The following is a 25,063-nucleotide window of genomic DNA, read 5'->3' on the forward strand; positions in this document are numbered from 1 at the left end:
GTTTGAAGAAGTGAAGCCGATAGGAGTAGGGGATTTAGTGATTGTAGTTGAAGAGAAGGTACGTAACGGATGGCTACGTGGAAGAGTATTGGAGGTCAGCGAAGGACTTGATGGAAGAGTACGTGACGCCGTAGTGCAAACGACAGCCGGTCTTATGCGGCGACCGGTGGCGAAGATTGCGCGACTGGATGTAGAAGGTGGTAAAGCTGATTAGTAGCTGTTTAGCCGCTGAACCAGCCTTACGGATCGGGGAAGTGTTACGGTGGATAATGCCGAACCCATCTAGGCGGTGTAACGGGATGGATTTTTGGCAACCCGGTCACCGCGGTGGTTAGTGTATGAACTTATGAGAGGGAAACAATAATCAGATTTGTTTTGATTGAAAGTAGATAGAAAGAAGAGACGAAATTAACACGAAATTGAAATTATACGGTTTAGGAAGTGTGAAGTAGTTTATTGCGTTAAATTGGATTTGTATCCCATTATCCGTGAGTATTGAATTCGATTATAGTGATATGTACTAAATTTGGATATCTATGTAGGGCTACGATTTGTATTATTACGCTCACGGCGAGGCATTGGAAGAACATATTGGTAGTAATAGGGTGACCAATGTGAGTAGATTTAAAGTTCTTTTTCTTGAATGATGCTAATAAAATATGTTTAGCTTTTAGCATATCTCCACCAGAAAACACAGGTGTGTGAGGCTCAAAAGACCCCGAAAACAGTAACATTGCGTAGCTCGACACACTGTGAAGCGATAGAATCACATGCCTTTGGAGATTTTTGATGTCATGTCCTTCAAACTATTGTATACTCTGAGGAGGGCCCTTCGGAATTTGGAATGATTTAACTAAAAGCCAAAGAAATTTTCGGAGAAATTTACAAAGGCCTTTCCATAGGATATTCCGAAGGACTCTCAGAAGGAATGTCAAAACGAATAAATTGCGTAGTTTTCTAAATTATTCATGGAGGAGATGTTTTGAGTGAAAAGAATTTCTAAAGAATTTTCAGAAAAAAAAATTCAAAGAAATTCAAAATGAATTCTCGAAGAAATTTCCAACGGCAAAACCTAAAAGATTTTCGCATAGATTTTGCAAAAGAATTTCTGTAGGAATTCTTATAAGAATTTACGATGGAATTTTCAATAAAACTTCCGGAGAAATACCTATATTGAAATTTCTAAAGAAATTCCTAGATTTCTCCAAAACTTCTTTCGAAAATAGCTCCAAGAATTCTTTGGAGAGTTTTTCTCTCCAAAATTAATTAAAATTGGCGGAAAATAGAACTAAATATCTGATTTGGTGGGTCACGTGCCCCGTCGTGCTCCAGTTTAACTCCGCCAGTAAACCAACTCTAGCTTGGAGATCGGCTGTACTGTTGCCTAGCACCCCGAAATCCAGGCAAAGATTGTCGTCCGGTCTAGGTCGGCTTAGATCTCCTGAATCCACAGGTGTTGCGGATATTCACTTTGTACTGTCACAATGGTACTGGTGGAGTCGCGGTCGGAAAGAACCAGAATGAATAAGGCAGCAGTATCAAACGACACTGCACTGAACTACAAGACATGTTTCCTGTTACGCCTTACCAGGCTCTTTGGCTCGAAACAAAAACATCGGTGAAAGAGAAAAGAGCGATATTCTTTTATTTTATCAGCGCACTCTGTATGGTGTTTACCTGCTTCAGATGAAATTCTGCTGCACTTGATGCAAGCTAAGAAACGGAATTTTGCTGGCAGTCAAACTAGAAAAAAAATCTCCAGGGAAAAATAAACAAAAAGCTTCCTTGATCTTGTGGCAACAACAGTCTCGGTATTCTGAAATCAGACCTTTCTCTCACCAACAACCTACGCTTTAGAATCAAGCGATATAGGGATAGAAGCTCGCCCATCAAGTACACCGTTCTCTAGAAAGGAAGCATAAAAATTTCAGAATGCGTCACAAACAATGTTATGGAAAATGCGTTACATTAATATTTGTGGCGGGGTGAAATTCTTTAAATTATTGTAACCTACTCTACGGATTTTACCCTGACATCCTATTCCAATGAGTGCTTTCCATCGTTGTTGCAGTTCCACCAGTATTTTCTATCTCATATTGTTTGCCTTTCTTTCAGACGGAGCTCGATGCGTTCCCAGGCGGGGCCGGGTTCCAGCATCCGCCGTTCGATTCGGAATTCTCAACGGTCGGCTGATTCCGGTTTCGATCCATTCTACGAGCCCGGAATAGGCCACGCTTACTCGGATACGGATTGCAGGTAATAAGATTGTTGATATTAAAGCGTTCGCACTTTAAAACAGATGAAAGGAATATGATTGACAAGGTGTGAAACATAAGAATGTTCGACGGGGTGTTATATGAAACTTCCCTTGAAGGGACAACATTGATCAATCAACTTTTTTTTGTAAATAGTAGAATGAAACAAAAGGCCTTTGAACTGATATAAAGTCGGTCAACTTGAATATCAGGCATATGTCACTCGTTTTCAACATAGGTACCACATGTTGAGAATCATCCACACCCACATTTTCTCACACACCTCTTTCAATTGGTCAAGTTTGAATGGAAAATGGCTTGCCCTTGTGAGAAGTATGTCTGAAAGGCCGTCCCTCTTTGTGACTAACCTCTTACGTAAGAGAGGTCGCACAGCTCACAGATGGTCAACAATTTACATGTCATTTTACAATCCGACACGCACGTTGTGCAGTTGGTCGTTTAGTCACCAAATGTCCAATAAACAAACAAATCTGTGTACTGCTTGCCGGTTGTTAAATGTCCAACAAAAATATTTTCAAGATGTTATACAGCCTTTGGCGCAATCAATTGAGGAACAGTGACACATTATGTTGATCGTCTGTGGTACACTTATCGGAAGTAAATCACATTTTTTTTTCAAAATTGGTGGCATAGTTTCCTCTTCTTCCCTTTTGTTGACATTACATCACTCACTGCACTGGCACATTAACACCACTATTTACTGCTTTTTACACAGTTTTTTTTACTGCGAGGTTTCTAGTTCAAGTTACCATTTCAACATCGTTTATGACGAATTTCGCGCCAACTCGACCAGCGGTTGGCAGCACCATCTCAGAATTGAACGAAACTTGGTGGGCATAAAGATATGGTATTTCTAAGCCACTCTGCATACTTAGTTTTTCAAAAATTGTCAAGAGTAACATTTGATGAGGGCCTAATTTTTTTTTCATGATTTTTTAAAAATCGATGTAACTCTAAAATGACAAGACCTACAAAAAAGTGTTGTATGGCGGACTGTCGTGAAATTCCCTGAAGTTTTTTGGAAAAATATCCAAAAAATAAAAAAAAAAACTATTTTTACACTGAAAAAAATTAGTTTAAAAAAATTAAAATCGATATTACAAAAAAACCTCATCTCAGAAATCGATGAAATTTTTTCTGCAGATAGGTCTTTTGATTATCTAACTTTTCTGGAAATAATGTTCCTGTGACATATTTAAGGAAAAAAAGTTTTTCTAACAAAAACTTTTGTCATGTCCATATTGAGTGAAAATTTATCAGCGTGTTTTATGCCTACAGCGCCAAAAAAAAAATATAAAAATAGTATAAAAATTTGTTTAGGAAGCAACTTAGCATAATCTAACATTAATGTGGACCAACATTTGAAAAGGGCGTATTTCTTATATCAATGTTACACACAAATGACCAGATTTACAAAATTGTGATGTTTTATGGACTACTGTAAATTTGTCTGAACTGTAAAATCTGAAACATAAAAGAGCGTTTCGTTCACCGAGATAATAAATCAATGAATGTAAAGATTAAAATTGGTTTAGCAAAAAAAAATGGAGGTTGATTTTTTTTATCAGAAAAACATTTTGATTCTTCGGTAGATAATTTCATTAGGGGGATTTCGGGTGAACGCACATTCAAAGAATAATAACTTTTTTCGCTTTTTTTATTTTTTCTTTAATTTTATTTGTTACTACATTTAAATCTTATTTCTACTTGAATACTCATTAATTTGTAAATTTACTCGAACAATTTGAAAACTTTTGGGTCTTCATCTGAGTTGGAATATTTTTAGCCAGGATTTTATTATGAGCGATTTACCAAGAATGAAACTTTTGTGTGGCAGTTATAGTTTTTGCTTTTTTGAAAAGTTCACAAACTCTTCTGCCATTGTTGAGTATTGCTCATTCGAGATATAACAGAAATGTAATAAAGTGATGTTTTTGTCTGATTGTGTAATTGCCCATTCGTACAACTCCCGAGAAGTCTTAATAGTATTTCCATAATCTTTGGCCCTCCTTAATAGTATTTCCATAATCTTTGGCCCTTGGGCCCTCCTTAGCCGTGCGGTAAGATGCGCGGCTACAAAGCAAGACCATGCTGAGGGTGGCTGGGTTCGATTCCCGGTGCCGGTCTAGACAATTTTCGGATTGGAAATTGTCTCGACTTCCCTGGGCATAAAAGTATCATCGTGTTAGCCTCATGATATACGAATGCAAGAATGGTAACCTGGCTTAGAAACCTTGCAGTTAATAACTGTGGAAGTGCTTAAGTGAACACTAAGCTGCGAGGCGGCTCTGTCCCAGTGTGGGGATGTAATGCCAATAAGAAGAAGAAGAAGAAGAAGAATCTTTGGCAAGAGTTGCTCGTTTTGCCATTCGTTTGAGAGTGCCACCAATAGCTTCGCAAGGGCCTTTTCCGTGCGATGTTGTAAAAAAGTGCCATTCTGCTTCTAAGCCATGTTACATGAAATTACACAGACTTGCAAAGTTCTTTTTATTTTTATAATGTGCTGCAGCTCCACCAGGTACAAAAGTATTTTTTTTTGTAAAATCGGTCCACTGTTTCAAAAAGTCAATTAATTTTGAAATAAATATTGTAATTATAAAGACAGAATCACCGTCTTCGACTAGAGGTCGCACAGACTGAGCACTTAACATCTAGCATGAGACAACGGACACGACATTTACACAACACCCAATGGACCAGTGGAGAGTTTTCCGCTTTACGAAAAGTTTTCTCCTTACCGGGGCGGAAATCGAACCCACACTCCACAACACATGCGTCTAGACGATTGACGTCGCTAACCGTACGGCCACGAAGCCAATGAATAAGTGAACAGCTTTTGTGTCATGGGCAGGGTAGAAATATTTCACAGTCAATGCAGTGAAAAACATGGATCTCAGTATAATATGGAGTCGCCTTCATCGCCGCCGTGGTGAGTGCGACTGGGTGCAGCCGAAAAATCATTTCCAACACCGACCATTTAATTTCGCATTCAGCCACTCACAAGTCGCTCTGACCGGCTGCTCAGTTCGCGCCTTACCGTATGACTGTGAGTGGCCCATTTAACCCTTATGCGGCCGACGGGGTACCCGTGTTCCTTTTTCAAATTCAAGTGGTGATATTTCAATGATTTTTTATAGCTGAAAGCTGAAACTCGGTGACATCTAAGAACTCCATAAAATGTAGCATCTGTGAGAAAATCACGTTGATACAGTGAGGAGGGACGTGGGGAGGGGCATCTGATTTTTTTTTACCACGTGGATGGCCGACAGGGTACCCGTGTTCCACTAAATTGATATTTTCATAACTTTAACAATTTTCAACCGATTTAGATAATTTTGACAGTTTTGGAAACAGAAACTCATATACTTTTTGCCCATAGTCAAGGTTTACAGCTTTTGTCCATGGTTATACAAGAAATCTTTGAAGTAAGACTTAAGAGTCTACACACGTAACCGAAGGACTATCAACCAGTTTCGAATATATATCATGCTCATTGCGCTTCTTAGAATAGTCGGTATTCACAGTATACATTCCGGGTCTCCAAAAATCCCTGGAGTAAGGCCTAAGTCACCCAAAAAATCCCTGGAATAAGATCTTATGGTCTGCTAACGTAACCAAAGGTCTATCGTGTAAATTCAAAAACGGTACATGCTCTTTATGGTGCTTAGCTGTGAAAGCAGTATATGTTCCGGGCCATCCAATGACCTTTTCTTAAAACATGTTTGCATTCCAAGTAGTTATTGTTGCTGTCATTGATTCCAGGTAGTCTACGAACTCCATACAGTCAAGGTCTTCGGATCAATCTCCGTAATGGAGGCAGTTAACGAAGAATAAACCAGTTGCGTGACCCCTTCTTGGCATATGTTTGAATTCCAAGTAGTTCTGGTTGTTGTCGTGGGCTCTAGGTAGTCTACGAACTTCATAGATTCAAGGTCGGTGGATCAACCTCCGTAATGGAGGCAGTTATTGAAGAATAAACATGTTTTGTGACCCCTTCTTGGCATATGTTTGTTTTTAATGCAGTTCTTGTTGTTGTCGTCAGTTCCAGGTAGTCTACGAACTCCATACAGTCAAGGTCTTCGGATCAATCTCCGTAATGGAGGCAGTTATCGATGAATAAACAAGTTGCGTGACCCCTTCTTGGTATATGTGTATATCCCAAGTTGTTCTTGTTGTTGTCGAGGACTCCAGGTAGTCTACGAACTCCATAGAGTCAAGGTCTGGGGATCGACCTCGGTAACGAAGGCAGCGTTTGAAGAATAAAAAAGTTTTGTGACCCCTTCTTGATATATGTTTGTATTCCAAGTAGTTCTTGTTGTTGTCGTTGGCTCCAGGTAGTCTACGAACTCCATAGATTCAAGGTCGGTGGATCAACCTCCGTAATGGAGGCAGTTAATGAAGAAAAAACAAGTTGTGTGACCCCTTCTTGGTATATGTTTGAATTTCATGTAGTTCTTGTTGTTGTCGTGAGTTCCAGGTAGTCTATGAACTACATACAGTCAAGATCTTCGGATCTATCTCCATAATGGAGGCAGTTATCGAAGAATAAACAAGTTGCGTGACCCCTTCTTGGTACATGTGTGTATTCCAAGTAATTCTTGTTGTTGTCGAGGACTCCAGGTAGTCTACGAACTCCATAGAGTCAAGGTATGGGGTTCGACATTGGTAACGGAGGCAGTTATTGAAGAATAAACAAGTTGTGTCACGCCTTCATGGTATTTGTTTGTATTCTAAGTAGTTCTTGTTGTCATTGGTTCCAGGTAGTCTACGAACTCCATAGAGTCAAGGTCTGTGGATCAATCTTCGTAATGGAGGCAGTTATTGAAGAATAAACACGTTTTGTGACCTCTTCTTGGTATATGTTTGTATTCCAAGTAGTTCTTGTTGTCGTGGGCTCCAGGTAGTCTACGAACTCCATAGATTCAAGGTCTGTGGATCAACCTTTGTAATGGAGGCAGATATTGAAGAATAAACAAGTTGTGTGACCCCTTCTTGGTATATGTTTGTATTTCATGTATTTCTTGTTGTTGTTGTGAGTTCCAGGTAGTGTACGAACTCCATACAGTCAAGATCTTCGGATCAATCTCCGTAATGGAGGCAGTTATCGAAGAATAAACAAGTAGCGTGACCCTTTCTTGGTATATGTTTGTATTCCATGTAGTTCTTGTTGTTGTCGTGGGCTCCAGGTAGTCTACGAACTCCATAGAGTCAAGGTCGGTAGATCAACCTCCGTAACGGATGCAGTTATTGAAGAACAACTGGGAGGGACGGAAGGTAGCGGTTTTCCTCCAATACCTTTTCCGAACTTAATCTATTACATGTTGTGCATATGCATAATCGAGTTTCAGACATAGTAATTAATTTCCACTCCGGGTGGCTCAATACCCGGAACATAGGCAATTAACTTTGAATGTGCTGAGCTCGAAAGGCGATCTTTCTTCGCTTATGTGGACGAGTTGGGATCTGACGACCAACTAGCCCAATCTCACACAACCCTACTTCATCAAGCGCCGTTGGTGATGAAGCAAGTGTGTAGGAGCCAGATAACACTAAATACTCATCCTACTTGGTTGGCATTGTACAAAAACATATATGAGAGAGTTAGTTCTGAGAATGTATTGCGAGAGTTCAGCTACATGCCCGGTGCTGTGAATTTGGTTTCATCAGTACACGCTAAGCTGCGGAGGACGACGGAGGACTTCGTAGCTTAGTAGGGAAAACACATGTCTAGCGTACTGGTTTCGTTGGATCAAACCCCACCGAAGTTCTCTAGATCAATCTCCGTAATGGAGGCAGTTGTCGAAGAATAAACAAGTTTTGTGACCCCATCTTGGTATATGTTTGTATTCCAAGTAGTTCTTGTTGTTGTCTTGAGCTCCACTCTATGAAATAGAGTCAAGGTCGATGGATCAACCTCCTGAATAGAGGCAGTTATTTGAAAATAAGCAAGTTGTGAGACTCCTTCTTGGTATATGTTTGTATTTTAAGTAGTTATTTTCATTGTCGTGGGCTCCGTAATGAAGGCAAGGCAAAATACATGAATGAAATCCGTATTTTTTTGTCGAAGAGACTTATCAACAGGTACTCATAAATGATTCATAATAAGCTACAGGCAGTGAAAGTTATTTCATGAAAATCTTTATTGTTTGCGGCAAATTGGATCGAAAACGTGATAAAATCGGGTAAGGCAAAATCAGGGGTAGACAAAATCTGGGAGTGACAAAATCGGGTCAACCTCATCTGAGTAAATATACGCATTCCTAGTACAGTAGCCGTTCGATAACTGCAAAATGTTTACTTTTCAGTTATCGAATGCCGTTCGATAACTGCAACGCCTTCTAGACGTCAAACGGTTGTCAATCGAACGTCAAATACAAGAAAAGTGCATCTAAATGTGCAGCGCAATGCAGCTGTCATTGAGTCTTACATCGGTTTGAAGTTTAGCGGTCCGATAACTGTAAAACTGTTGCAACTATCGAATTGCAGTTAAATGACTTGCAGTTATCGAACGGCTGCTGTAGTTTTTTGATGCCATGGGACTAGGTAGTCTATGAACTCCATATAGGAATGATCTGTAAATCAACCCACGAACGGAAGGCTATTGATATATGTTTGCATTTCGAGTAGGTCAAGTTGTTGGCATTAGCTCTGGGCAGTTATTGAAGAATAAACAAGATGTGAAACCTCATCTTGATATATTAGCATTCAAGTAGTTATTGTTGTCTTGTTGTTGTTGGTTCCAGGTAGTATACAAACTTCATTGATATCACTAATATGAAGTCTATGCTTTGGAAATGCAAAATGTAAATAAATTGGAACGATACAACTTCACGCCGAGAACGTGAGGGAAAAACGGGCTAATATCGCAAAGATCATGTACCATATTAAAATTAGATTAAGGCCACTCCTCACGGAATCCAAGTTTCAAAGTGCTCGCGTTTTCGGGGGCACACCAATCGATACGGAGGCGGCGCACAACTGTATTTTTTGATGATTTAGCTTTGCTGTGTCGCAGCATGCGTGAAATAATAAAAATGACAGTTGTGCGTTACTTCCATATCGAGTGGTGTGCCCCCGAAAACGCGAGCACTTTGAAACTTGGATTCCGTAAGGAGTGACCTTAAAGACCCTCTAGATATTCGTGTAAGCCTAGAAGTATAACTCCATAAATTTCTAGGATGACCATTAGCATATGCCATGAACGCATTTTATCCATGGGCCCCAAAGGCATGTACCAAATTTAAAACAGGCTGATATATCTCTGGTGTAGATCCTAATGCCTTACTTCAGGGGTTTCTTGGATGACCATGAACATTTAAAATGGGTGCATTCTATTCTACGTACTATAAAAGGCATGTATAACTATTTAACTAGGCCGAAGGAACTCTGGTTACGCGTGAAGTTCTTGCTGATTGTTCAAGTGTTCTCTTGGATACCCATGAACATATGCAATGAAAGGTATATTCAATGTACTAAAAAGGGCATATGCCACTTTTGAAACAATCCGAAAGGTTACGTGTGAAGATCCTGAGGCCTATTTTAGCATTTTCTTGGAAGACCATAAACATATGCAATGGACGTATTCTTTTCTATGTACCACAAAGGGCATGTACCACTTTTGAAACAAGCCAAAAGATCTCTGGGTACCCATGCAGATTTAAAGTCCTATTCCAGGGTTTTCTTGGATGACCATGAACCTATGCAATGGACGCAATCTATTCTATGTACCACAAAGGGCATGTAACACTTTTGAAAAAATCTGAAACATCTTTAGTTACGCGTGTAGATCTTAAGGCCTTTTCCAGGGTTTTCTTGGATGACCATGAACATATGCAATAAAGGCGTTCTATTCTATGCACCACAAAGGGCATGTACCAGTTTTGAAACAATCTAAAAGATCTCTGGTTACGCGTGTAGACCTGAAGGCCTTTTCCAGGGTTTTCTTGGATGACCATGATTATATGCAATGAAGGCGCCAGAGGACTTATCCGAGAGATTTCTTCGATAGCGCAGAACATATGTAGTGATCACATTTGATTTCAAGATGCGCAAAGAACATGTACCACTTTTGAGACAAGTCCATAGACCCATGGTTACGAGTGTAGACCTTAAGGCCTTACTCCATAGATTTCTTGGATGACTCGGAACATATACTGTGAACGCATTCTATGCTAAGTACCACAAAGAGCATGTACCGTGTTTGAATTTGCATAATAGGCCTTTGGTTACGCGAGTAGATCTTTAAGCTTTACTCCAGGGATTTCTCGGATGACTAAGACTTCATTTCAGGGATTTTTGCATTACCCGATGCATATACTGTAAACACCTTCAATTCTAAGAAGCGCAAAGAGCTTGTAGCATATTTGAAACTGGCTGAATGGCCTTTGGTTACGCGTGTAGACTCTTAAGCCTTACTTCAAAAATTTCTTGTATAACCATGGGCATAAGCTGTAAACCTTGACAATAGGCTAAAAGTATATGAGTTTCTGTTTCCAAAACTGTCAAAATTATCCAAATCGGTTAAAAATTGTTGAAGTTATGAGAATATCAATTTAGTGGAACACGGGTACCCTGTCGGCCATCGACTTGTGTTTTTTTTGTTGGCCGCATAAGGGTTAAACGCGTTATGATTTTTTTCAATTTGCTGGGTGAATGTGTACATTTTGCTGTGGTAAATTTCATCTTCGCGGCGCAGTGGGTGATGTGAGTTCTGTTGTTTACTTTTCTGCCTCTCCGGGAATGTGAGGTTGATTTCAAAGCAGGAAGAAAATAAAAAAATGATATAAAAAAACATCACATTCATCCAGTGCTGCCGAATATTTACAAGCCTGCCCATGACTCATGGGTCATTACTTATGATTAATAGAGCTAAAGTTTTCTAATTACCGTTTCTTTTAAAGTAAGGGATCGTTCAAAAATTACGTCCATCATTTTTCAGCATTTTCAACCCCCTCCCCCCTCCTGTCACAAACTGTTACAAATCATTGACTCCCCCCCTCCCCTGTACGTACATGTGTCATTTTTATTTTGGCGATTATTTTGGTTTTTCTTTTTCATACACTATTTTCACAATAACATAATGAGTTATGTCCCTTACTAACAGTTTGAATATGTTTTAAAATTGCAAGTTGTTCCTAAAATGCTTTCAGTATTTTTTTTTATGGATGGACGTCACATAAGATGAACACCCCTCCCTCCCCTGTCACAAAACTCTGACCCCCTCCCCCCTCAAACCTTGGACGTAATTTTTGAACGGCCCCTTAACTTCGAATGCATGTATTGTTGCCTGGGAATTATTCCAACCCTAAGCAGCATTTTGGATAATGAATGAATAATTTTCAGAGAAATCCAATAGTACAAGTATTTTACTTTGATCTAAAGTACTCTTTTTGTTTTTCAAAAAAATGTATTACTGTTTGCAAATAATGTCATGAGTTATAAGTTTATCAATTTTTTCAATAAAATACGATACAAATTCATCTACAGGCTTTATAACGGTTTCTAAATCACGTCGATCATTAGTTAGCCTTTGCTGAAAAACAACATCTTCTTTTCCACTATTACAATTAAATATCACTTCAGTTTCGTTTCGGCAACATTGCCCGTTTATTTGTTTTTTTGTAAACTCAATTGTTTTTAAGTTACTTCGATACAAAAAAATCAAAGAAAATTTAAACCCTTTTCAAATGTTGGTCTACAATTATGTTAGATTATGCTAAATTGCTTCCTAAGCAAATTTGTATACGTTCAAAATGTGCCGTTGGTTGATGATAGGCTGCTAACCCTATATTTGGCGCTGTAGGCATAAAACACGCTGATAAATTTTCACTCAATATGGACATGGAAAAAGTTTTTGTTAGAAAAACTTTTTTCCTTAAATATGTCACAGGAACATTATTCCCAGAAAAGTTAGATAATTGAAATACCTATCTGCAGAAAAAATTTCATCGATTTCTGAGATGAGGTTTTTTTGTAATATCGATTTTAATTTTTAAAACTGATTTTTTTCAGTGTACAAATCGGTTTTTTATTTTATGGATATTTTTCCAAAAAACTTCAGGGAATTTCACGACAGTCCGCCATACAACACTTTTTTGTAGGTCTTGTCATTTTAGAGTTACATCGATTTTTTTAAAAATCAATGAAACAAAATTAGGCCCTCATCAAATGTTACTCTAGACAATTTTTGAAAAACTACACCCAAAAAAATCTGCACGTTGTTTCCACCTGAAAAAGTACGTAGATTTTTTCCACCTGAAATTCACGTAACTTTTACCTGATTTTTTGATAGAATTCTCATTCTACGTGAAAATCAGGTAAGTTCTACCTGAGTTTTGGATAGAATTCACCGGACACGTAAGTTTCACCTGAATTTTCTGAAGCATTTGCAGCTACGTGTGCACGTAAAATGTACCTGAAAATTCAGGTGGAAACAACGTTTAGATTATTTGGAGTGTAGAAATACCATATCTTTATGCCCACCAAGTTTCATTCAATTCTGAGATGGTACTGCCAGCCCCATAGAAGGGTTGGCGCGAAATTCGTCTTATATAAGGCAACATTTTGATATTCAATCCCCAGGGAAGTGTCCAACCCTCAAATTTCCGGACTCGGACTCGAACACAGCCACCTTTAGCATAGTCTTATTTTGTAGTTACCTTGTATCTTGCCGCTAGGATAAGGAAGGCCCGGTTTACACAAGCTCATTGCTAGAGCAGTAGATGTTGTCAATTTTCATGAATTTCGTTAAACTGATATGACGAATCCTGTATCGATGTTGATTAACGGTAATACAATGAAAAATAGTTTCTGAACACTTTGAGAATGTCCTAAGTAGACTTGTAGAACAGCGTCTTACAACCTTATTCAACTCAGATAATGTAGGAAAACAAATATATGTATCGAGACATTAGTAAGGTGGGAGTGTTTCCTGTTGTCTGACTTTTTCGATGTTTCCTAATTGATTCTGCATAACTGCTTTATGGTATAAGCTGATTATGTGATTACTGAGTCATATGCGTGGCTTGTACAATTAAATAAGCTCAATAGGTCATTCTTGCAGTTCAAATTAACTGCATCTTATCATTATCATATCCCCTGCAATCAAATCGCGTTCAAATACATCCCGGGCCGTAACTAATGAGTTCCTGTTATTGTCGCAACGTTCAGTGTACTTTGCTTTGTGCCAACCCACCGAATTGTCGACAGTCAGAGTGCCATGTTAATATACTTGCTGACATCATCGTCGCATCGGTCGACACAGTTTGCAGCATTACGATGGCATTAGCGTCATCGTGGCACGGGAATGCATCAAGCCGCTAATAATCCTGCACACTTGCGGGGATTAGTTGACTTTCCGGTGCACGTTCGTTATGTTGAATTAATTACATTGTTCATTGTCGGCGGATCCGTGCATATGTAAAATAGTTAATTTACTTATTTGAACTACAACAAGTAGATCCAGCTTCCAGATTGCTCTGGAAATCATGTGGGCAACACAATCCATCCATATTCGACATATTCCTAGGCATAGAGCAGCAATTACAAGTTTGTTTTTTTGTTTCAAAAATAATTATACATGAGTTAGCTGGAAAATGGTTATGCCATATTTTAGTTCGGAGTATTCCACATATTATATACAATTTTCTCGGAAAGATTTAAAAACTGCATTTAGTTCGAATTTTGTACAACATTATGGTTCGGAAAGCTACCATGGTCCAATTATTATTATTTATTCAGACTAAGGCCGAAGTGGCCTGTGCGGTATATAAGAGTCTTCTCCATTCGGCTCGGTCCATGGCTACACGTCGCCAACCACGCAGTCTACGGAGGGTCCGCAAGTCATCTTCCACCTGATCGATCCACCTTGCCCGCTGCGCACCTCGCCTTCTTGTGCCCGTCGGATCGTTGTCGAGAACCATTTTCACCGGGTTACTGTCCGACATTCTGGCTACGTGCCCGGCCCATCGCAGTCGTCCGATTTTCGCGGTGTGAACGATGGATGGTTCTCCCAACAGCTGATGCAATTCGTGGTTCATTCGCCTCCTCCACGTACCGTCCGCCATCTGCACCCCACCATAGATGGTACGCAGCACTTTCCTTTCGAAAATTCCAAGTGCGCGTTGGTCCTCCACGAGCATCGTCCAGGTCTCGTGTCCGTAGAGGACTACCGGTCTAATTAGCGTTTTGTAGATTGTCAGTTTGGTACGGCGGCGAACTCTATTCGATCGGAGCGTCTTGCGGAGTCAAAGTACGTACGATTTCCAGCCACTATGCGTCTCCGAATTTCTCTGCTGGTGTCATTTTCGGCAGTCACCAGTGAGCCCAAGTACACAAATTCTTCTACCACCTCGATTTCGTCACCACCAATGCATACTCGCGGTGGGTGGCTCACATTGTCTTATCTTGCACTTCTGCCTATCATGTAATTAGTCTTCGACGTGTTGATGACAAGTCCGATCCGCTTAGCTTCCCTCTTCAGTCTGATGTAGGCTTCCTCCATCTTCTCAAAGTTACGTGCCATAATATCTATGTCGTCGGCGAAACCAAATAGCTGGACGGACTTATTGAAAATTGTACCACTCGTGTTAATCCCTGCTCTTCGTATTACCCTTCCAAAGCGATGTTGAATAGCAAACACGAAAGACCATCACCTTGCCGTAACCCTCTGCGGGTTTCGAAGGGACTCGAGAATGCCCCTGAAACTCGAACTACGCACATCACCCGATCCATCGTCGCTTTGATCAATCGTGTCAGTTTATCCGGAAAACCGTGTTCGTGCATTAGCTGCCATAGCTGGTCCCGATCGATTGTATCATATGCGGCTTTGAAGTCGATGAATAGATGATGTGTGGGCACGTTGTATTCGCGGCATTTCTGCAGTACTTGGCGAATGGCGAACACCTGGTCCGTGGTGGAGCGTTCGCCCATAAAACCCGCCTGGTACTGCCCCACGAACTCCCTTGCAGTTGGTGCTAGTCGACGGCATAAAATTTGGGAGAGTACCTTGTAGGCGGCGTTCAGCAATGTGATTGCGCGGTAGTTGCTACAATCCAGCTTATCGCCCTTTTTGTAGATGGGACACACGACACCTTCCATCCACTTCTGCGGCAAAACTTCCTCCTCCCAAATCTTGGTAATAACCCAGTGCAGCGCTCTAGCCAGTGCCTCACCACCGTGTTTAAATAGCTCTCCTGGTAGTTGGTCAACCCCAGGGGCTTTGTTGTTCTTCAGCCGGCCAATCTCCTCCTGGATTTCCTGGAGATCCGGAGCCGGTAGAATTATGTCCTGCGCGCGTTCTCCCAGGTCTATCACCATACCGCCATCTTCGTCTGCCACATCGCCATTCAGGTGCTCTTCGTAGTGCTGCCGCCACCTTTGGATCACCTCACGCTCGTTCGTAAGAAGGTTCCCGTTTATGTCCTTACACATATCAGGCTGTGGCACGTGGCCCTTACGTGAACGGTTTAACTTCTCATAGAACTTTCGTGTGTTATTAGCGCGGTACAGTTGCTCCGTTTCTTCACGGTCTCGATCTTCCTGCTGGCGCTTTTTCCTCCGGAAAGTCGAGTTTTGTCTGTTCCGCGCCTGTTTATATCGTGCCTCGTTCGCCCTCGTGCGGTGTTGCAGCAATCTCGCCCATGCTGCATTCTTCTCTTCCACTAACTGCTCACATTCGCCGTCATACCAGTCGTTTCTCTGATCCGGGGCACCGTCCCTAGTGCAGCGGTTGCGGTGCTTCCAATGGCGGATCGAATATCTCTCCAGCCATCTTCAAGAGACGCTGCGCCTAGCTGCTCTTCCGTTGGAAGTGCCACTTCCAGCTGCTGCGCGTATTCTTGGGCTAGTCTACCGTCTTGTAGTCGCCCAATGTTAAGCCGCGGCGTCCGACTTCGACGCGTGTTGTACACCGTCGAGAGTTTTGAGCGCAGGCATACTGCAACGAGGTAGTGGTCGGATTCAATATTCGCACTGCGGTAAGTGCGGACATTCGTGATGTCTGAGAAGAATTTACCGTCGATTAGAACGTGATCGATTTGGTTTTCCGTTTCTTGGTTAGGTGATCTCCATTTGGCCTTGTGGATATTTTTGCGGGGAAAGAAGGTGCTTCGGACTACCATTCCGCGGGAGGCTGCGAAGTTTATGCATCGCTGGCCGTTGTCATTCGATACGGTGTGCAGACTATCCGGTCCGATGACCGGTCTATACATTTCCTCCTTCCTACCTGTGCGTTCATGTCACCGATGACGATTTTAACGTCCCGCAGTGGGCATCCATCGTATGTCTGCTCCAGCTGTGCGTAGAACGCTTCTTTCTCGTCGTCGGGTCTCCCTTCGTGTGGGCAGTGCACGTTGATGATGCTATAGTTGAAGAAACGGCCTTTAATCCTCAGCTTGCACATCCTTGCGTTGATTGGCTGCCACCCAATCACGCGTTGGCGCATCTTACCCAGCACTATGAAGCCGGTTCCCAACTCGTTGGTGGTGCCACAGCTTTGGTAGAAGGTAGCCGCTCGATGCCCGCTTTTCCACACTTTCTGTCCTGTCCAGCAAATCTCCTGCAGCGCCACGACGTCGAAGTTGCGGGGATGTAATTCATCGTAGATCATCCTGTCGCAACCTGCGAAACCTAGCGACTTGCAATTCCATGTTCCAAGCTTCCAATCATGATCCTGTATTCGTCGCCCAGGTCTTTGCCGATTATATCGAGTCGCATTATCTCTTATATTGTTCGTAATGATTGGTTTTCTAGGCGGCTTATTGGGCCTGCGCAAACCTCCTGTCTCGTCGGAGGGCCGTCGTGTCAGGGCTGTTTAACGTCCCACCTAACACCAGGACTTGGGCTTGTGCGCTTTGAGCGGCACACGGTCGCTTTGGTGGGGCCTACTTGCGGATACATGCAGCTTTTTATAGAGGTTTAACAGGGCCCACTGTCAAACCCCACCACATCCTAGGCAAGCCCCACAACTCGCAGATGGCCTGGGGAGGGATCGTCAAGCCCTTGGACATAGTCCCTGCTGCCTACCATGGTCCAATGCTAGCTTCCAAATCCTGACCCAACGAAAACCTTCTCCAACATACGTTGTACTTATGATGGTGTCGCTGAGCCAGGGCACCTCGCTAAGTAAGTACTACATCAACACGTCCAATCTCCATTCCACGTCGAGTACCCGTGCGAGACAATTGTAAGTCCGCGTACGGTCGGTCCTCTTCTTCATAGGCCCATCATCGAACCATCATCGATTTTGGACGCTTCGATATATAGCTCGCAAGCAACGAGGCACCAGTTTTCCTCAAGTACCGTTTTTTTTACCGAAGATTTTGTGAATCGAATTGCTTGAGTGGAAGTGGTGAAGCTATTAAGTGCCGTTTTGACTCAGATACCGAACCTGACCCATATTTCGAACACGCGCTGATATTTAGTAAGGGTATGCGATAATACACTTTTTCCTAACGAAACGAAACGAAACGATATTTGAAATGTCTGTGTTGATTCGAAACGAAACGAAATACAGATTTACTTCCGAGACATCGAAGCGATACGAAATCAAAGTCCATTTAATTCGAAATTTTTCGAAACGAAACGAAATTTTATTCATTTTCCGCGGAATTTTTATTGAATTCGTTTAACATTATGTACGCAATTCGGATTCATTTTTTCAAAGTCAAATAACTTTTTCGCGATCAATAGAGTTATTGCCGAATTTCCGTTTATATACCATTGGCGATAAAGTAATACCCCATTCATAATGAAGTATGGGCTCCCTAATCTGATCAATTTTATATTAGTTTAGTTTTATATCAGTAGGTATATAAAAATATATAAATTTTGGGATTTTTTTGTGTTTGAATTCAAATTCTGTTAAAACCCTTATTTTACTTAAGAATTATGTTATTGTGCTGAAGCATACTTCATGTTGTCTTATCAGCATGGTTTTATGGTATTGAGCTAACTCAAAACCAGAAAATGAATGCATAGATTTTGTTTTTTATCTAGTTGGATACTCATTTATATATCCTCATCTGTCCGGTGTATACGCAGATAGAGAGTTGTTAACCTCCGGCACGAATCTTGACAACTTAAAACAGCTCGTTCTCGGTCAATTTTCCACTAAAATGCAATGTTTTAACCGCGATCAAGGGGAATAGTAGCTCCAGAAAGTAGGTGGGTAAAATGCTCAGCATGACCCTCCCTCTTTTAGTGGGGGGAGTATTGAAGTAGTGCCATAAGTCATTTTTTGACCAAATAATGTTCAATATTTTTAAATTTTTAACGTCATAACAGGTGTTTTAGTACAAGTAATTAATGGTCAATGTGAATAATTGACAACAATAGCCAAATAGACATAAATTGGCTTCCGGATGACCACTGAACAGGCTCCGGAAACCCGGAATATACGGTATAAAGGGCCAACATAGAATCATGGAACATATTAGATTTCCGACACCTCAAACTTCTCAGAATCTCATAACACACTTATAGACAACACAATAGTTTCTTGCTAGGGTGAAACTGGCCATGCGATGGCCACGGAACAGGTTCCGGAAATCCAGAATTTCCGGTACAAAAGGACAACATAAAACTACAAAACAAATTAGGCTTCCGACACTTCAATCCTCTCAGAATCTAATGAGTAATCTAGAAAACGCCATAGCTTCTTGGTAGGGTATAACTGGCCATTCGATGGTCATGGAACAAGCTACGGAAATTCGGAATTTCCGGTACAAAATACCAACATAAAACAACAAAACAAATTAGTCTTCCATACATTTATTAGCATACATATTAGCATACATTTACTCACTAGAATAATCCTCTGCATCTTTCTAAAATGCACAAAGATATGTATTTCAGAAATTTGATCGCAAAGTTTTTACGGCAGCAGTTTGCCAGGTATGAAGAAATAATTTTTCCTTTCTCATACAAAAAGTTGCACAAAAAGGCTATCATTTCCAACCAAATTCGACTTTTTTATATGAGGCTCGGAGACCCACAGTCTTATAGATAATCAGCTCGATGATCTGCTATTGGGAGAAGAAAATTAGTTTGACACTCATTGTTATAAGAGACCGAGGAATGCTCTGCATCTTCGTGAATGCCACGGAAAAGGAATCGTTGCTAAAAGAAAAGCTAATTCTAGTGAAGCCACCTTGGTAAGCGACTAAATATTTATCTTCTTCTTCATCTTATTGGCATTACATCCCCACACTGGGACAGAGCCGCCTCGCAGCTTAGTGTTCATTAAGCACTTCCACAGTTATTAACTGCGAGGTTTCTAAGCCAGGTTACCATTTTGCATTCGTATATCATGAGGCTAACACGATGATACTTTTATGCCCAGGGAAGTCGAGACAATTTCCAATCCGAAAATTGCCTAGACCGGCACCGGGAATCGAACCCAGCCACCCTCAGCATGGTCTTGCTTTGTAGCCGCGCGTCTTACCGCACGGCTAAGGAGGGCCCCTACTAAATATTTATTGTAAACATAGTTATTTTGAAAACTTGAAAAAGAAAACCGTGTTTCAAATTAATCCAACGCAAAATCAATGTAAAAGAGGCGCTATAAAAAGACTTCACAAGAGCCCTAGGAATCAGCGCCACTGCTTTGCTTTTTTGACAAAGTCATACTGATCTGATTCACATATCTAAATACATTAACACTCTGAGCTTGACGTCTTAAATATTAAGTCGGATCACTTTTGAAAAAAAAATAGGATAGAATAGTTAAGATTCTTTTCGTTTTCTGTTAGACATTTCTAACAAAACATTGAAGACGTATATTACGTATAGACTCAGAATAAGATTATGTAGTAAGCGTTAATAAAAAAAAATTGATAACATTATGTTTTGAAAAGAGCTTTATGCTTTTGCTCAGCGGGGCAGTCAAAATTTTTTATAATACACGACCTTTCGAGGCAGTATGATTTAAGTTTAAATTGCTTTCGAAATTCCGCGGAATTCCGTTAAATTTCGTTAAAAGTTAGTTTTTTCTAGCGAAATTTTTGTAATTTTGCGAAACGAAACGAAATCCAAAAATCAGATTTCGCCATGCTCAAATTCCGCGAAATTTCGCGGAATTTCGTTCCGAACCACCTGAAACGAAATTTTTCGAAATACCGCATATGCTTAATATTTAGTATATAACACTCGAGTGATATTTATTGCATAATCCGAGACACACTCTATCTAGCAATGAGGAAGCCCCGTACCAGCTAACTCAGTCGCGCTCTCCACAGACACCTTTGTTCATCGTCATCGTCCCAGTCCTGAAGTTGGTAATGGTATAGGGGGCTTCCGATCTTCAACGTCAGGCAAGTACAGCTGTGCACGCGGCATCATCATTTTTGATACCAGTCGTCGTGCAGAGGGAAGCAGGCGCGAAGTTGTACCGAAGGGACTATGGGCTTGGCGGCAATGGAAACGGTTTAGCGGGTCGGGGATGTAGTCCTGCCTCCCTCGGTGATCCCTAACCCCGCACTTCCTGGTCAACCCAGGATGTCTGTTGAGCAGATTCCCCCTCCATTGTTTAGGAAGAAAAAAAAAAAAAGGCAAGTACAGCTGTGATATTGACTATCCGGTACTTGACATTACTCCACGTTTCAGTTGTGGACGCCCTGCTGTATCGCCGATTCCTGCGTGTACATTTAATTCAAGACCACTTGTGCCAGATATCAGTCTCACGACCCACTCTTATTTCCGGTTGACAACCGTTGTGAAACTCTTCAGTCTGCAACTTCAACCGACTCACTCGAAAGCTCATCTGATATTCTTCGAGTCTATTACCAGAATATGCGTGGACTAAGGACAAAAATTTATACCTTATTTTTGTCTGTATCGGAGGCAGTGTACGATTTGATCGAAACCTGGTTTGACGATCGTATTTACTCTACACAAATTTGCGGTTCACTCTACACCGTCTACAGGACCGACCGATCTAACCTGAACAGTAACAAGTCACGTGGTGGAGGAGTTTTGATTGCTATTTCAAATAAAATGGCCAGCTACATCGACCGACGCCTATCTCCGAAACGCTCGAGCAGCTGTGGGTTGTTGTTGAAATTCCCCAAAAAGCTCTAAGTGTCGGTGTAGTTTACCTGCCTCCCGACCGAAAGAACGATTGCACGATTATCAACTCGCACATCGAATCGGTGCGATCCATCTCATCTCGAATAGGTTTCCAGTCTCCTGCTCTTCTGTTCGGTGACTATAATCGAGCGGGCCTTCATTGATGCTTTCCCAACAATGGTACACCTTTCATCGACCCAATGCTATCGCACATGACCGCAGCCTGCTGTGCACTTCTTGACGGATTCAACTTGCACGGGTTCTTCCAAATCAATACCGACTTGAACCGCAACGATCGCTTACTGGATCTCGTCTTAGTGAACGACTACGCTTTGCCGAGCTCCACTGTTTCCTTGCCGCTTGAGTCGTTGGTTGATCTTGACGCTGTTTCTTGACGCTTTCTCAATAAATTAGTGTTTGAACAGTCTCCAGAAAACTATTCATTGGTGTCGTAGCCAAGCAAATCCATCTTCTGATTTGCCTTTTACCAACGAAAACAAGCGCGGAACACCGAAGGATAAAGGCCGGCGCACAATGGATCCGGTTAGCAATCCGTTTTTTTGACAGTTATTTTAAATGCACTGGATTATATGGGCCAACGCACATTGCGTCCGGATGGACTTTACGGTTAGGTACTAACGTGTACTAAACGCAAACCCATCCGCAAGATTTGGCATTTATCTAATCTTGCGCTTGACTTTGCGGAAAGTTCATTATGTTTTGATTTATTGAATCCATAAGATTTCAAATTTTGTAATCGTGTAATCGTGTAATTAATGCTCGTATAGTTAAAAGTGTAAACTTTTTATAGATTTCTAGAGGTAAGTGTGTTTATTGAGCAGTATTTATGATTATCGGATCCAGTAGGACCTTCAGTACTGACAAGAAGGATGAATAATTTTCGTGCCGCTATTCCGCTTTCGGAGTTGTAAATAGTCCAATCAAACAATCTGGTTTGTTCCTGTAGAAATTATTGCTGGCAGTCACTGTCGAAACAAATACCAGAGATGGCAGAAGAATGCATTGACCGATTGATTTGAAAACCGAAACCAAAAGTTCCTGTCGACCACAACCTGTTGGATGCAAATCGGACATGGATAAGTGAGCAGATGAGTTTTCGCACTAACTAAGCTCTTCGAGTGTCATATCAGGTAGGAAGCATAGCACGGTGCTCCAAAGCATAATATTTGAATAGAGCCACAAAAGAGATGACATTATTGTCTCCTTTTTTAAAAGGGCACAGATGTATATGTTCAACGTAATTGGTTTGGTATAAACCAGATTATATGTTGTTACATTTATGATTATATAAAACATGACAAAATTAATACTAATTAATAGCAAAGTTCCTGTATTTTTCACGGTTGTTGTCTCGTGACCCGATCGAAATTTACTTCGACTGAACCGTTTGATATTTTGATTCGCGTAGGATGAATAAACATTTTATTAGTTTAAATCAGTTTACTATTGATTTAAGGTAAGATTTAGATCAAGGATTTGTGAGATATGGGTTTTTAACTCTTGTGTTACCGATAGAGTAACCAGGTAACGAGAGGCTTCTGAATATTGTACCGACAAGGGCACTCACGGAGTTGAAATGATCATAAGTTCGTCGGTTTTAAAGCAAGTTGAACCATTCCGTTTGCTATGGATTAACAATTTCGTGTTCAATCCACCATAATAAATAGAGCCGATTCAGATAACCTGGTTGCACAAATTCTAACAGACAAACCCCACCCACCGCCGCCACCATCATCCAGACGCTATCGTATATATGCGGAAACAGCCAGCATAAGTTAACCCCCAGAAATTTGTATGGCGAAACACATCTAACGTGGGTTTTCACGATTATTTATTTATTACCAGACAAAGGCCTGAGTGGCCTGTGCTGCACATAAGGCTTCTCCATTCAGCTCGGTCCATGGCCGCATGTCGCCAACCACGCAGTCTGCGGAGGGTTCGCAAATCGTCCTCTACCTGATCGATCCTCCTTGCTCGCTGTGCACCTCGCCTTATTATTCCCGTCGGATCATTGTCGAGAACCATTTTCACTGGATTACTGTCGGACATTCTGGCAACGTGCCCGGCCAACTGCAGTCGTCCGATTTTCGCGGTGTGAACGATAGATGGTTCTCCCAACAGCTCATACAACTCGTGGTTCATTCGCCTTCTTCACGAACCGTCCGCCATCTGCACCCCACCATAGATGATACGCAGCACTTTACTTTCGAAAACTCCCAGTGCGCCTTGGTTCTCCACGAGCATCGTCCAGGTCTCGTGTCCGTAGAGAACTACCGGTCTAATAAGCGTTTTGTAGATAGTCAGTTTGGTACAGCGGCGAACTCTATTAGATCGGAGCGTTTTGCGGAGTCCAAAGTACGTACGATTTCCTGCCATGTGTCAGGTCACCAGTGAGCCCATAATCTTCGTCTTCAACATGTTTATGACTAGTCCAATCCGTTTAGCTTCGCTTTTCAGTCAGATGTAGGCTTCCTCCATCCTCTCAAAGTTACGTGCCATATGAGCAATGTTGCCGACGAAACAAATATCTGGACGGACTTCGTGAAAATCGTACCACTCGTGTCGATTCCTGACCTTCGTATTACTCCCTCCAAAATGTTGTTGAATAGCAGACACGAAAGACCATCCCCTTGCCGTAACCCTCTGCGCGTTTCGAAGGGACTCGAGAATGTCCCTGAAACTCAAACTACGCACATCACCCGATGCATCGTCGCTTCAACCCTATCGGTTTATACGGAAGAGAGAAAGAGAGCGAGAGAGAAAGAGAAAAAGAGTGAGATAGAAAGAGAAAGAGGGCGAGGGAGAGAGAAAGAGAGCGAGAGAGAGAAAAAGAGAAAGAGAGCGAGAGAGAGAAAGAGAGCGAGAGAGAGAAAGAGAAAGAGAGCGAGAGAGAGAGAAAGAGAGCGAGAGAGAAAGAAAAAGAGAGCGAAAGAGAAAGATAAAGAGAGCGAGAGAGAAAAAGAAAGAGAAAGAGAGCGAGAGAGAAAGAAAAAGAGAGCGAGAGAGAAAGAAAAAGATAAAGAGAGCGAGAAAGAAAAAGAAAGAGAAAGAGAGCGAGAGAGAAAAAGAAAGAGCGAGAGAGAAAGAGAAAGAGAGCAAGAAAGAAAGAGAAAGAGATGGAGAGAAAGAGAGCGAGAGAGAGAGAAAGAGAAAGAGAGCAAGAGAGAAAGAAAAAGATAAAGGGAGCAAGAGAAAAAAAGAAAGAGAAAGAGAGCGAGAGAGAAAGAGAAAGAGAGCGAGAGAGAAATAGAAAGAGAGCGAGAGAGAAAGAAAAAGAGAGCGAAAGAGAAAGAAAAAGATAAAGAGAGCGAGAGAGAAAAAGAAAGAGAAAGAGAACGAGAGAGAAAGAGAAAGAGAGCGCATGTTCACGCCTCAAATACATAACACTGAATGATGTTTATTTTCACCGTTCATCTAGAATTCCTGTCAGCCTACTGAGATTGAATTTCAAATTTCTTCTCATTAGCTTCTTAGTATGCTGGCATTACAAATGCCAACTACGATTGAATTTCGAGCTCGTTATCATTTTTTCTATTAATACAATTTTTAAATATTTCAGTTTATTTATTTATTTTTTAACATGAAATAAGAAATATGTTCCACTTTATCCATCAATGTAACCAACAAATGCAAATGCATTTTTCAAACTCACTTTATTCCCCACAATATTCACCGTCTCTACTCTTTCTTTTTTTCCGATT

At 41.2% G+C, this 25,063-nt stretch overlaps 1 protein-coding gene across 1 annotated transcript in view; it reads left to right on the forward strand.

Annotated features, from left to right (window-relative positions):
- The window catches only part of LOC134219102 (uncharacterized), a 434,839-nt gene that overhangs the window by 360,269 nt on the left and 49,507 nt on the right, over positions 1–25,063 (forward strand). Inside the window, exon 7 of the mRNA XM_062697795.1 lies at positions 2,116–2,256. Within this exon, the coding sequence (XP_062553779.1) occupies positions 2,116–2,256 (141 nt within the window). The remainder of the gene's footprint in view (positions 1–2,115; positions 2,257–25,063) is intronic.

The sequence above is a fragment of the Armigeres subalbatus genome, chromosome 3, assembly GCF_024139115.2.
Source record: "Armigeres subalbatus isolate Guangzhou_Male chromosome 3, GZ_Asu_2, whole genome shotgun sequence".
Lineage (NCBI taxonomy): Eukaryota > Metazoa > Arthropoda > Insecta > Diptera > Culicidae > Armigeres > Armigeres subalbatus.